Genomic DNA, 14395 nt, shown 5'->3' with positions numbered 1-14395 from the left:
TTTTAGTGCTTGTGTTGTGCACTTGAATTTGTACAGCACTTTGGTCAACTTTGGTTGTTTTAAATGTGCTATATAAATAAACTTGACTTTACTATGACTTTTTTATAACTTTTTCTCGACATACTATACTATGAGTTGTCTGGAAATGCTTTAGTATGACTCTTTTCACTTTTTCGACATACTATACTATGACTTTTTATCAAATCTTTTCGACATACTATGATTTTTCTGGAAATTCTTAACTACAAATCTTTTCACGATTTCCGACTTACTATATTATGACTTTTTATCTGTTTTTCTACATACTATACTATGACTTTTTTTAATCAATTTTTTCGACATGCTATACAATGATTTATCTGGAAATGCTTTACCATTACTCTTTTCACTTTTTCCGACTAATATACTATGACTTTTTAAAATAAATTTTGTAGGCATACTTTACTATGCCTTTTTTATAACTTTTTTTCAACATACTATACTATGACTTTTTTTATCAATTTTTTCGACATGCTATAGTATGACTTTTTCATCCATTTTTTTAGAGATACTATTCTATGACGTTTTTATCACTATTTTCGACATACTATACTATGACTTTTTATAAATTTTTTCTACATGCTATATATGACTTTCTAGCATTAAATTCGACATACTACACTACGACTTTTCTGGAAATGCTTTAGTATGACTAAGAAATTCATACTAATTAAAACCCTTCCCACATCCCAACTATTCTCACTACTTCACCTTAGTCTTACGCAATTATGCCAGCAATCCAGTTTAGCTGTAGCAATTTAGCTTTTCAGCATTCACAAGCATTTTCTGCAGGAAATGCATTTTCTAGTTACATTTGCTGGACAAGTATGCTTTGAGTTATCTCATCAAGAGTGATGTTTTTTATTTTAGCCATGTCAATCAAACTTTCTTGATTAGGAAATTAATTTTACTTTGAAGTTGTTGTGCATCAGCAGACATTCTATCCACGGTCTTCCATAGCCATCAATCAAAGTTTTGTCCACATGGGTTTTAAGGAATATTCTTTTTATTGGTTTTGGAAAAGAGAAAAAGGTGGAATTCCTGGATGTGACCATCTCTAATATCCGCATTCCAGCTTTAATGAATGTTTCTGTGAACACTAAACAAAAACAAAAAGCCAGGACATAACAGTCATATTTGTCATTTATTAGCATAACAGTTTTTTTGTATCTAATAATATCAAAATGTTAAGGGAAAAAAGATGTTTGATTACAGTACATTCCATTTGCAGAGAAGCAGAGTCAAACCTACATGAATTCAAAAGAGAACTGTCGGACTGAGGATCGGTCGAGACGAGAGTTCGGACCTTTTTTCTGGTTTAAGATTGCATTGGCTGGTACCAGCAAACTGCCATAACTTCATATACAGTAGCATCAGTAACTGCCATATCACACTCTTGCATTCTTTGAGGTAAAAAAATACATCTTTAGTATTGATACATTCATAGAAATATAAAAGCGTCTTTATTTCCTTATTGTGCTTTTATGTGGGAATATTGCCTTTGCTCTGGACAGCTGATAAAATGGATCTCAGAGATGATAACCAAGGGTGACGATCAGGGAAATGGCCTCCATCGTGGATCATGAACCAATTTAGTTTTGGCAATTTTCTCCCGGCCACTTCACAAGAGGGGCGACTACTTTGTGCCTAAATTACCCAGTGGTTTAAACTGAGCCAACATCCAATAAATATGCATCAGTAAATGCCAGGTTCAGCTATTAAACGATTGAACTGTGTTTCCTTTAAATAGATAGATAAATGGCAAGCTGGATTTCCACAGGGTGACATGCAGCATGTTAATGTGTGTCTACAGGCACTACTCAAAAGGCTCGGAAAGGCATGCAGAGAGCAAGAGAAAGGAGAGAGATAGAGAGAGAGAGAGAGAGAGAGAGAGAGAGAGAGAGAGAGAGAGAATAGGTGTGTGAAGAGAAACACTGGAAACGAGAAGCAGAGAGGGAGAAAGAGTCCCTGTGCTCAGTGTGACAGGCGACAGTAGGGGCTGTGCTGCCCGAGGCATAACATATCCCCCCACCTCCATAACCAACTTCCTCCACCCTCCATCCCCCTTTCCCTGAGGGCCAGCGGTAAAGAGCACGATATCCCATCTCTCTCCTCACACTATTCTGTGCTCCCAGTCCAACCAGCCCCTTCCCAGCCACGCACTGGTACACGCAATCCAAAGCACCGTGCGTGGGTTTAGTGCACAAGGAAAGATGGGTTACAAGGAGAGAAAATAGCAAAGATAGGAGGTTGGGGGAAGGACGTTAACACCCCCCACTCCTCCCCTCCTTGTCTCCAAAGCCCAACTCCACCACTCACAAAGCTTTCTCTTCCTTCAACCAGCTCAGCCGACCTGAAACCATCACTAGCCAGGAGCAAAGAGAGGACTGAAATAATGCTCTCCTTCTCCATATCCCTTGTCCTCCATTATGGCACAATCCCACATTAAGGTTGGGGGGGCTGGAGCCATCATACAGCTGCACAACTGACCCAAACCTCTACATCCTGTCTAACAACACTACGTTTCTATAAGGTAAAGCTAACACACCTAAACCTTCTGTACTTGTTTTCATGCAACAAGATTTTTAAACACGTGCCTTTAAAACAAAAGGAATCTGGGTTGTATCACTGTAAACATCCTCCAATGATATGGGGGACCCCAGTTGATCAGTTTGATCTTCAGTTCAGGAACATATCCCCAAAAATATCCTGGATTAAGTCCTGCAGAGTCCAGGAAAGTTCCCATGGAGGGCTGCTACAAACCCTTAGTTGGGTTGTGGTAGGTGCCTCCATGTCTAGCTTGTGGAGAACACACAGAGCTCTGATGAGGGCCCTCATCTCCCCCATCTTGTGGAGGTGGACTGTGTACCCTTGACCTGATGGAGACAGAAACCCCGTCTTTGTAGTAGGAAATCTCTGGTGAGCTGAGTGGTGAGGGCTGTAGTAGAAGGGCAGATGTGTTTTGAGTAGTAGGCGGAGTTGAGCTGGGGATAGCAGGGTAGTGCAGCTGGAGGTCCTGGGGTCTAGGTGTGAGGGAGTCTGTGTGGCATATCGCACCATGTTGCTGAGGTATGGTGAAGGGAGAAGAAGGCAATGAAATGGGCGTGTCCATCCAGATGGAGGCAGTCTGAGAGGAGGATGGTGAAGGGTAAGACATAGGAGGGGCAGGATGGGGCAGGTATGTGATGTGTGCTGGGGAGTAGTGCGTGGAGCAGACTACTGTAGGTTGTGGCGCTGACATGAGGGTCTCCATGAGTTGGGCCATTCTCTTCATGCCTTGTCCAAGGTCGGCCACTTCCCTCCCAAGGTTGCTCATCTGCAGACACAAACACAAACCATCTTTAGTTAGGTATGGCATGGCATGGCCACAGAGGGCACGAACATGGAGCCCTGCCAACGTGCCATCTGCTTCTACCAGTCAAAGCACTCATGACCATCAAGCCAATCACGCAAATCAGTGCCACTGGATGCACATCAGCCTTCCACAGGACACACAACTCCAGGTAGGAACTGCGGCGGCAGTAGCTTTGTGAATACATGAAGAGGTGATCAAGCACATTGTGATTACGGCAGACTAAATATGGCCAGGAGCTCCATCTTCTTCTCTCAATTACATGGACACACACTGTTAGGCATAAATATGTGAATTCGAAAATGTGTTACAAATTTGTTGTCTTGCCAGTTAATAGCCAAGTGTACATTTAGTTGTATTTGCGATTACGTGTTTGATATTATCTAACATTGAGGTTCTTTAACTTGGATCTACCATACTGAGTCCGTCCAGACAATAGTTTAAACAGGGCAAAAATATACCATATAACTATATAACATAATTCTCCCATCTCTCTCCTTCTCTGGAGAGGCTGATAAAAGCCTGGGTCTAAACTACGGCTCTGATAAAAATAGAAAAGCTGAGAGTGACAGGACAGTCTAATCTGACACGCTGTCAACATGATTCCAGTACTCCCACCTCAGAGACAACAGACAGAGATAGTCAGACAAAACAGCAGCCACGAATGACCAGAACTCACTGCAGCTACAGGTATGTGTTAAGCCTACCAAAAATAAGTACCGTAGTAGAATCATTAGATCATACAATGCTTATTCTAACCTACCCATGAGAGTTATAAAAAGTATCCAACTCGGAATAAATGTTTCTGAATAGATAGTAATCCACTATATTAAGCAACCTGGTTTAGCACAGAGCAGTATTTTCTTTAACAATGGAGGGTTGTGATGACAGTAGCTCTAGAAATTAAAATGTACCTGAGATTACTGATGATAAGGAATTAGTTTTGTGCCTTTTGTAATATCATATCATTCCCAAGCAGAATTGGAACATGAGAATGACAAAGTTAGCTTAGACAACAAAAGCTCTAAATGTGACGGTCAAGATACTGTCCAAAGAGTCGGTCCCAACAGAAGGTAGGACTAATGCGGGAACCTCATTTAGTTACCTCAACCTTGCTGCTATAAAAACAAAAGTAGTTTTCCTGGCCACGTTTTTTAACTTGGGAAGCTAGAAGATCTCACTTCTAAAAGCTGATGGACTATTTTTCCAGAAATAGTGATTGTTATAGAAGTACAGAGAATTAATACCTGACTCTTCCACTTCATCTCAGCTCTACAGAGTTTTTTAGCATCATTGTTTTGGTTTTATGGCACGCAACCTTATGGTTTTGGTTTTGCTCTCCTCAACCTTGTTTACAGCCAATCAGCAGGCTGTGTTTGCATAAAGCTACTGTACACTACCTAGTCAGCACTGTACACTACCTAGTCAGCACTAAACAGCAGATAGAAACAGTAAGCTACTAGCTGGTTTCTAAATGCTAGAGGAGTATTTAGCACACTAAGGAGCTGGAATAATTTCCTCAGTCTGTGGAAAACAGAGCTAACAAAAAGAGGGAATATTGGCGTTACATTCGTCAGGTGGCCATAAACACGCCTCTAAATATGCGTTCATAATTCTTGTTTCTTCATTTACTAAAGTAGGTCACTACTGCTGTGCATACGTGTGTATTTGTGGTGTACTGTAGGAGTGTTTCTAGCCTCTTCTTGTAATCATAAGTGCAATTACTGAGACTGTTCAAGCAAAGCTCTCATTCTTTCAGCTCTTCTTATGATTTATATGACATGGTACAGAGGTCACCATGTTAGGCCTCTTTTTAACTATACTAACACCTCATACATCTCCCACTAGAATAAACCCTCCAGAGGAATAGATGTAGAACAAGGTCAAAAGGTGAAGATGAGAGGTCACAGAGCGAGGCAGAGTTTAGTACTGTGTTGACACATTTTGTAGTTCATTAAAATGCTGCCCCTTTTGTGTGGTTTAGGTCAGAAGGAACAAAGACATTAACCTTGTTAGTTGGTTGTTTAAAATTGCAGTTTGTGCTTTTTTATTCACAGGTACAGATACAGGTCTCGCTACATGACTTCCACTGAAATAATTGGTACTGTCATAGTTGTTTATCAAGAAAAATAACACCACAGTGCCAACCAACAAATTGGGCCCCTGCAAGCATGAATAGTTTTGCATGTTTTCGTTAAGTTGTTGAGTGTTGTAACGGAACATTCACAGATTTTCTTTGCGCTGGATGAGAAACTGTGCATGGCTTAACCACATTACTGAATTACAGTACTTGGGACAATAAACCAATATTTTGGTAATTAATATACATTATGAAACTATGCTGCATCTACCAAATAACAGACAGCCCCCTTATTTGTAATTTTATATTTATGTTCGTGAAGAAGGCAGAAAGGGTTTAAACCAACCCCTTTTTATCTCCTATGGTGATCGAAGTGGATGGATCCAAGTGAGGATTAACAACCTACACGAGCATGCTGAGAGACTTCCTGTCAAACACGGTAACCCACAGAGACACAGAAAGGACAACAGAGCCAATGTGTATCACTGTGAAGCTGCTGCGCCGTTGTCTTTCACACTTTTTCTTCATCACTCTCTAATTTGCTTGTTTGTTTCTTCTCATAAAACTATCTGCCTGTTCCTCTTTACCCCTTTATTTCCCTCTCTTCCATGTCCTTTTTCTCTCTCTGATCATCCCATGATACAGACTAAGGCTTAGCGGGAGGAAGCACACTCCTCCTCACCTGCCAAAAGTCTAATGTCAATTTAGCCACCCGCCAATCAAAACCATAGGATACAGCATGAAAGGCTGTGTGTGTTTGAACGGATTATTTTAAGCTGGACAATGAACCACTAAAGTCTATAAAACATCCACATATGATAATATACAGTGAGACAGACAAGGCACTGTAGTTAGTCTGGTGTAAAAAACAGAATAGAAATAAACTTTGTAGGTCAGGATTTTCTGAGTTTCAGCAGACTATAGTGGCAAATTAAGTGCAAAGTTCATGAAAACATATACACGTAGGGTTTAGTGAAAAGTTATACCATTCTGTAAGGCCTCATTATAACACCCTATCCTCTAGAGCAGTCATTTCTACAATGTCACATTCAATTATTAAAAAAAATCTGTTTTTGCTCCATTACTTCTCTCAATCCTTTCAACCGTCTTGTGCCTGACATGCTGCTATAGCCATATGGCTAGTGCTTACCTGTGCCCACATATCTGTCTCTCTCTCTCTGTCTCTCTCTCGCACACGCGCATGCATGCAGACTCAGAGTCCTACCTGCTGGTCGAGGTGTCGCAGTTGTCCTCTTGTCTCCTCTGCTTTAGCTGCTAACTCTGCTGTGCTGTTCTGCAGCATATCTGTGACACAAATGTGCAAGTTACAAATCACTTCAAGTCCTGATACGAACTGCAAATTTATATCCAGCAGTTATTGCATCAAGGCAGCTGATAAATACTGTAGGCATTGACAGGAAGTGCAAATTCACATTAATCACCCTCATTATACAACAGTACTGAGGGATTTGGAGATGAACATTCTTCACTTCCCAGGATGTGGGAAGTTGAAGGGATTGTAAATGGTATTAGCTTATATTTGAGAGATAAATTGCAGAGTACTGTAGGATGGGAGGACCTGTGGCAGATGCTGAGGCACTGGTTGGTTTATTGACAGGACAACCTTGGCTGGTAGAGAAGGGGAAAGCCAGGGAACCCTCCGTCCCCTCACTGTCTTCAGTACCGTCCACTATCCTGCAGAGAGACAGCAATCAGTGTGTGTGTGTGTGTGTGTGTGGGGGGGGGGGTTTGTGTGCAGGAAAGTAAAGATTGTTACTGATGATGTAATAATTGTTGGATAATTTAGAAACAATGCTAATATTATTAATGAATAGTAGGTTTATTGTCATATTATTTAAATGTTGCACTTTCATGGTCTTAATGAAAATGCATGTGTATTTGCTTTCTTGCCAAGAGTTACACGAGAAGATCGATATTACTCTCACATTTCTACGGTAAAGAGGAAGCTACAGCCAGCAGCCGTTTAGCTTAGCTTAGCATAAAGACTGGAAACAGAGGGAAAAAGATAATTTTTTTTTTAAAAACTGTAAAAAAAACTGAATTGAATAGTCAATGGACAAAAAAATTATAATTGGGAACTATTTTGATAATCAATTAATTGTTTCAATGCAAAAATGCTGTTTTCAGCCTCTCAAATATGGAGATTTCCTGCTCTTTTCTGTTTTATATCATATTAAACTGAATATCTTTGGGTTTTGGACTGACAAAACAAGACATTCAAAGACATCAACTAGGACTTTGAGAAACTGGGATCGGTATCATTTTTTTATTATTTTAACAATATTTGAAAGACCAGACGATTAAATAATCGTTAATAAAAACGATAATATTAATCGATAATAAAAATATAATCGTTAGTTTCAGCCCTAATTGAAAGGTAATACAAATGTTGACTGTGACTTTATTTTAGTCATTTGCCGAGCTGTAGTTTGTACCACCTTTACTGTGCTGAAGAATGACACAAATCGACCTAACAGAGTCACAGAAACACAGGCAGACAGACAAATCAATGGCGATCAAACTCACCTGGGGCTGAGGTTGGACGGGTCTAAAGTAGTGAGAGTCATTTCCTGGATCTTTCTCCGAGACCTCCTGGAGCTCTGTCCTGTGGTCTTCTGGCTGGAGTGACTCAGCGGAGACTTCCCACCTGTCCCGAGGTTCACCTTCTGGTTCCGCTCCAATGACAGAGAAACAGACATGGCCTCGTCTTCCTCCTCTTCCTCCTCATCTTCCTCATCTTCCTCCTGTTCGTCCTTTGCCTCTATGATGGGCGGATAGCCCTGAACCACTCGTCCGTTCTTTTTCACCCCGGACTGGAAATAAAACGAAAACAAACGTGAAAAGAATCTTAGAGAGTTGCGACAAACATCAATCCCATGTGATTTCAGGATATTTTGAAATACAACCAATTGAGTATGGTTACTCAGAGAACTTTTGGAGATTACATAACTACAAAAAAAGCAGAAAGCTGACATGAAAGCGAAATCTAATCATGCTGATTTGAGTAATCTGAAGCATCAGCCTTGATGATGTCAAATGCCTCTTTTAAAAAATGAAAAACAGCCATTCTCTGTATTCTGTGTCAGAACAAATGTCGCCATTTTTTCTGCTTTCTCTGAAGATGCTAAATACGCTAAGCTGTATTTGTCCAGTTAATACCGTGACCCTGAAATACACAGAGGTGTTTTCAATACATACTGTAGAAATGCACTTATGGCTTCTAAGTGCAAGGAGCAGATCACTCAGATCGATTTATGAGTGACAAGGTTGACCAAAAATCCCTGGATCAACATTTAAACTGAAAACTGTGACCTGCAGAGTATAGAAGGCAACATTGGTAAACTCTGTCTCTAGTCTTGTGTCCTCTTTTGTCAAGGGTCTGAAGTTGTGCAAAATTGCAAGGATGCTTATCAACCTTATATGAGGATACAATTAGGTAATAACAGAAATAAGGTGTCATTGTTGAGCGGCCTATGAGCCAACTCTCGGAGGAAGCCAACACCAGCGTGAGGTCAATGGCTCTGACACCTGAATTGATTTGTTGGGTTATATTTTATTCATGCAGATTCTCAACATTCAAAGAGCAGCTTGACAGCATGTAGAGCATTAAATCCCCACCCTCTATTCTGAGGAAGAATGATTTAATGACTGCTAACCCAATCTGTGCAGAAATGATCTTTCTCCTCCCTCAAACTCCCTACCAAAAAAAAAAAGCTCTCCATCAAGATCATTCATTCGAAAAGAGTAATTGAGTCCATTATCAGCTGATTCAGATGGAGGTCTACTGCCGGGTTGCCCTGCAGACTTTTCATAGGGATAGAACAATTGATCTGCGGTTGAACATTAATTTAAGTTTCATTATTTTTTATTGAGGGCAGATTTAAATGTTGCGGGCTGGTATTAACAAATAGAATGAGGTGATGGACATCGGACACATCTTTCGAGTTAACGGTACCTGTCTCAATAGGGGGTATATTGGCTTGAGATTACCTGAGTATCTGGAGCTGTTGTGGAGAGTCGGACCTTAACCTGGAAGAGAGCCAGAGAGGAAATATACAGTAAACTGATTGCAGGAAAGAGCAATCAAGATGTGGCCTTTCTTCTCTCAGTTTAAAACCACGGAGGAGCTATTTCAATTATTTTTGCAAAGCTGGCACAAGAAGACAATATGGCTTGCGGTGATCCAATGATGGAAAATAATTCACCTTAACACACTGATATTGTGCTATTGTGTTGTGCTCATATATAGTACAGTAATATCCGAGCAATCTCAACCTCTCAGCCACAAACACATCCTCCATCCTGAGCTGCCTCTTTCCTCCTGTCTTCATCTTAACGCTACACAGTCAGTCCGGAGATCTGGACTGCTTCACCTAAAAGCCTTGTCGCTGTGTGTGTGTAAGTGGGCCAGTGGTGTTTGGGCCGAGAGACGTAAACACCTGACTCTAATTACAGCAGCAGAGCTCCTCCAAGTGCCCTGGCCATTTCTGTCCTCTCTCTCTCTCTCTCTCTCTCTCTCTCTCTCTCTCCCCCTCAGTCCCTCTCTGGGGATTTTTGGTCTTACACACATACACTTTTTTATTTTAAAGCTTTTCCCTCTTGCTTTCTCAACACTTCTCTAGTTGCCCTCAAAGTCCATTTCTTACCCTCCCAACTCCTACCCTTCTTCCCTTACCGTACCTACATTCATTATACAGAGAATTTGGCAAGTGTGTATAAAGTACTTGTCACGCACTGCTGTGCTTAGGACTCATTAATTGGACTCTGGTGCATAATCAGCAAATCTTTTTTACGTTTCCTCCACACTTTCCTCTTTCTATTAGCAGAGGCTTTTTTGTCAACATCACAAGAGGGCCTTGTTAATGTAAACTACAGTAATCATTGTTCTCTTGCAGCATGAAACATAATAACGTATGGGCACATAGGGACATGAAATCAAGGTGAAAATCAGTTTAACGGATCTTCTCCTTTTAAAGTAACAAGTAACATGCTGTGATGACATCCAGTAGACAGCAGCATCTTTGAGATTTTCACATTTAGAAATCAATAATACTTGGCTAGACTTACGTGTGTCTCATGTCCCTCCCTCAGGTTGTATGTGAGATCCTGCTGGATGTCCTGGACGAAGCGGTGTGAGTATTCAGGGTAGAGGTCCAACACCTCATACAGCCCCCTCAGGTTAACACACTGTAGGTCACAGTAGGTCAGGGCTTTCACGTCCGCATTGGTTTTTATCACTCGGTCATCTAAGGACAGGTTCGCCCCGATCAGGTCGCCTTTACCTGCTCAGAGAGAGACATGGACATGGTAGGTCATAGTAAGGGTAGCAGCATAATGTTTATTTCCTGGTAAAAGGGGTTGAGGATGCAGACTCTGTGACATGTTTCAGATCATTCATTCATTATAGAAGCTTCTCAGGGAGTGCACATGTTAGAGTGTGTGAGGGGTTTTGGATCAGAAGAGATGCTGAGGCATTAGGAAGCCCACCTGCTCTAATGTGAGCGTCCATCTGTGACGCGAACACGTCTATAAGCTAGACTGAATCCCTACCATCCCCACAGGTCTGTCCCTGGCCCGGACCTTTGACCTCACAGTGGGGTAAAAGCAAAAAAAGTTGTAGGTTGTATAAAATAAAAGTGTTCTTACAAAATAACAAATTTTAAAAAGTAATTTAGTCATTGAATGCAATAAGCCAACAACAAAAGTTATTGAGTCCTTTGCTAAATGACTTTAATAAAGAATTCTTAGAACATTTCACCAAGTCTGCAGTTGTAAATGTTAATATCTTTTTCATCAAATGATGAAATGATCCATTGAATAATTAAAACGCTGAAGCTAGTGTCATGCTAGAGGGGGATAAACACCATCCAAAGGTGTTTTTTTTTACAACCTGGCAACCCAAATGTTTTCTTGTTAATCGCTTTAAACTGATCTACAAATAATTAATAAATTATTTATAAAGCAAGGATATGGTACCATCATAAATCTAGTTATCCTCTGACCACTATGGCTTGACAATATTCTTGACTTGAATTTATTTGGGACCAGAGAGCATCAAAACTGTCATTCCACCATAGGCTTCTGTATCTACTGCAACAACCATAACAACTACTTGATCTACGTCTTGCAGCTTTTTCACAAAACATTAGAGAAAAGAAGAGCAATGCAGATAAAAAAACAAACAGAGCTGACAACAAGCTTTTTTTTTTTCAGTTTTTACATTAACATTAAAATCAGTTAAAGCTGATCAACTGTCAGCATTTACTTGTCAGATGATTTTAACATTAAAAGCACAACTGGTCATCTGAATGCATCGAGAATTTAATTAAGCAAAAGAGGTGAAACTCAAGTAAGAAGAGGTATTGTTGGGGAGCCAAATACCACCTTATGAGCAAATTAAGTAGACTGTGAATGAACAGAATATAACTGTTTACAGTCTATAATTATATTTATAAAACATAATCACTCTTATTGCTTTTAGTAAATGTACTGTATGAATGAAGTGGTGCTGACAGCTATTTCCTGTTCTCTTTATACATACAGGGAGAAGCTGTACAAAGTACGCCGTTTGTGTTAATGCCCCTTAAGCAGTGATAAAATATTCATTATGGTCATTGGGAACTGTGAACGCTGCTCAATTACAACGAGGTTGATGGAGCGGCAGTTGTGAAGGTTCTTATTTTCCCCCTCCCTCCCTCCCTCCCTCTCTCTGTTTCACTCCTACTGTAGTCTGGTCCTTCTCACCTCAGCCATTACTACTCTCCCTCCCTCCCTCAATTTCCCCCACATTTCCTTCTTTCTTTACTTCCTATGTTCATACTCTAATTCATTTCTTCCTTCCTATTTTAAGTCTTTCATTGCCTCCTCCATATTTCCCCCTTATTTCAATTTTCCTTTCTTCCATGTTTGGCTCCCCTCCATTTTTTCTGTCCTTCATCCCTGTTTTCCTTCTTTTTTTTATTCTTCTCTTACTTCCTTCCACCTTGATCTTTTTATATTCCTTTCTCCAAGTTTAACCTCCTGCCTTCCTTCCTTCACCTCAGCTCTATTCTCTTCTTTTCCAATCTCACTCACTCTCCTCAATTTTCCTCCTTCCTTCTTTTTTTTCTTATCCCTTCCTCTCATCCACAGCCCTGCTCCCCCTCTCTATTTTTCTACCTTTGCTTTCCTTCTCTTTCTTTCACACTTCCTCTCCACATCCTCTCTGTCTTCCACATTCTCTCTCTTTTCTCTCTCCGTCATCCCCACTTTCTCCTCATCCTATCACTCACTATTACTGAGCTGTGGTTACAGACTTGTGTTGTAACAAGGAAGATGGGGATACATACAGAGAAAAAGAAACAGAGTTTTTTTCTCTCTCAGTCAGACACTCAATGTCAGCCTGACCTTCTGCACAGTCAGCAGGCAAGCACAGTGACAATGCTTTCTGCCTGTCAAGCCCACACACACATATACACCCACACACACATACTGTACACACCCACACACACAAACACCACTCTGCACAACAGTAAACAATTCCACCTACTCCATACAAGCACAGACATACACACATTTCTTTTTCAACAGGAGAGCTTGCATGCTGGTGCTGAGACAAACAACACACACACTCTGACAGAGATCAAGATAAACACAGTGATGAATAGAGGACCAGTTTTCAGATCTTCCTCGCTTTCTCTTACTGACTCACTTACACGCACGCACGCACGCACGCACGCACGCACGCACGCACACACACACTCACACACACACACACACACACACACACACACACACACACACACACACACACACACACACACACACACACACACACACACACACACACACACACACACACACACACACACACAGACTGGTCTATAACTCTGTGTCATGAAGGTGAGGTAGCAAAAGCCATTAAGGTCACTCAGTACAAGAGGTTGTGTTACACAGAAAATGTGAGTTGTTGGAAATACAGCTAGACTGGGGGTTGTTCACATCTCGTATGTATGGAAGGAAGGTGTCAAGAGAGTTTAACTATCTGTGAGGACTGAGGAGAGCAGCATTGAATAAGTTCCAAATCCAATTTTCCAAGTTGCTTTTTTATGAAGAACAGAACATTAACAACCAGCAAGATACCACAAAGATACTTATGCCAATATATATGTTATTTAAAGGTCAACACTTGCCTGGGTGCACAGCCAAGCAATACAAATCAATTAAATAAATGAGTCATGTTAATTAGTGAGCTTTAGAGTTGCTAGGTGGACTTGTTATCTTTTGGACAGAGCCACACTAGCTGTTTCCTCCTGATACCAGTCTTTGTGGTAAGCTAAGATAACCGACTGCAGAATTGTTTTGTAATTCGTAATCTGTTTGGAACGAGCAAACTGTTTGAATACAATACGCATAAAAATACATATAGAGATTATTAAAGGGTAATTAAAAAACATTTTTAGTCAAGGAAGTGGAGTAGTTCTAGCCTCGTGAGACCGTCCTGATCTTGCAAGCTCCAGTTTTCTACTCGCAGATCAGTCTGGCATCCTGAGATAGAATAAAATTTGGAGCCGTTCGCCAAACGACCGACCAATCAGCGTTGGTTTTGAGGCGGGTTTAGGTGTGACGCAACGAGAAGCGACTGTTAGTCTAAACAACATGGCAGTTTCCACGGATGAGATGAGCGTAGCTATCGTGCAAGTTTTATCCGAATTAGAAAGTATTCCTTCATTGAAAGAAGAGCAAAAAACGGCACTAGAGGCTTTTCTCTGAGGAAAAGATGTTTTTGCTCTTATCCCGACTGGTTTTCGGCAAGAGTTTGATCTGATTGGTTGATTTGGCCCTTCTATCGCCAACATAGGTGGTGATAGACAGACCGTTTATCCAATCAGCTAACCAGTATTTTCGCCCCTTCCCAAAAGTTC

General features: G+C 40.7%; 1 protein-coding gene across 1 annotated transcript in view; it reads right to left on the bottom strand.

The window, feature by feature from the left end:
• Positions 1-1248: 1248 nt before the first annotated feature.
• Positions 1249-14395, bottom strand: part of kcnh8 (potassium voltage-gated channel, subfamily H (eag-related), member 8) — a 51591-nt gene continuing 38444 nt past the window's right edge. The window contains exons 11-16 of the mRNA XM_039819301.1: positions 10560-10774; positions 9483-9521; positions 8019-8305; positions 7051-7166; positions 6697-6776; positions 1249-3355 (exon numbers count right to left, since the gene is read on the bottom strand). Coding sequence (XP_039675235.1) covers positions 2795-3355; positions 6697-6776; positions 7051-7166; positions 8019-8305; positions 9483-9521; positions 10560-10774 — 1298 coding nt within the window. The 3' untranslated portion in view covers positions 1249-2794. The remainder of the gene's footprint in view (positions 3356-6696; positions 6777-7050; positions 7167-8018; positions 8306-9482; positions 9522-10559; positions 10775-14395) is intronic.

This window comes from Perca fluviatilis, chromosome 13 (genome assembly GCF_010015445.1).
Source record: "Perca fluviatilis chromosome 13, GENO_Pfluv_1.0, whole genome shotgun sequence".
NCBI lineage: Eukaryota > Metazoa > Chordata > Actinopteri > Perciformes > Percidae > Perca > Perca fluviatilis.
Note: the sequence above shows the minus strand (reverse complement) of the source record. Positions and strands in the feature narration are given on the sequence as shown.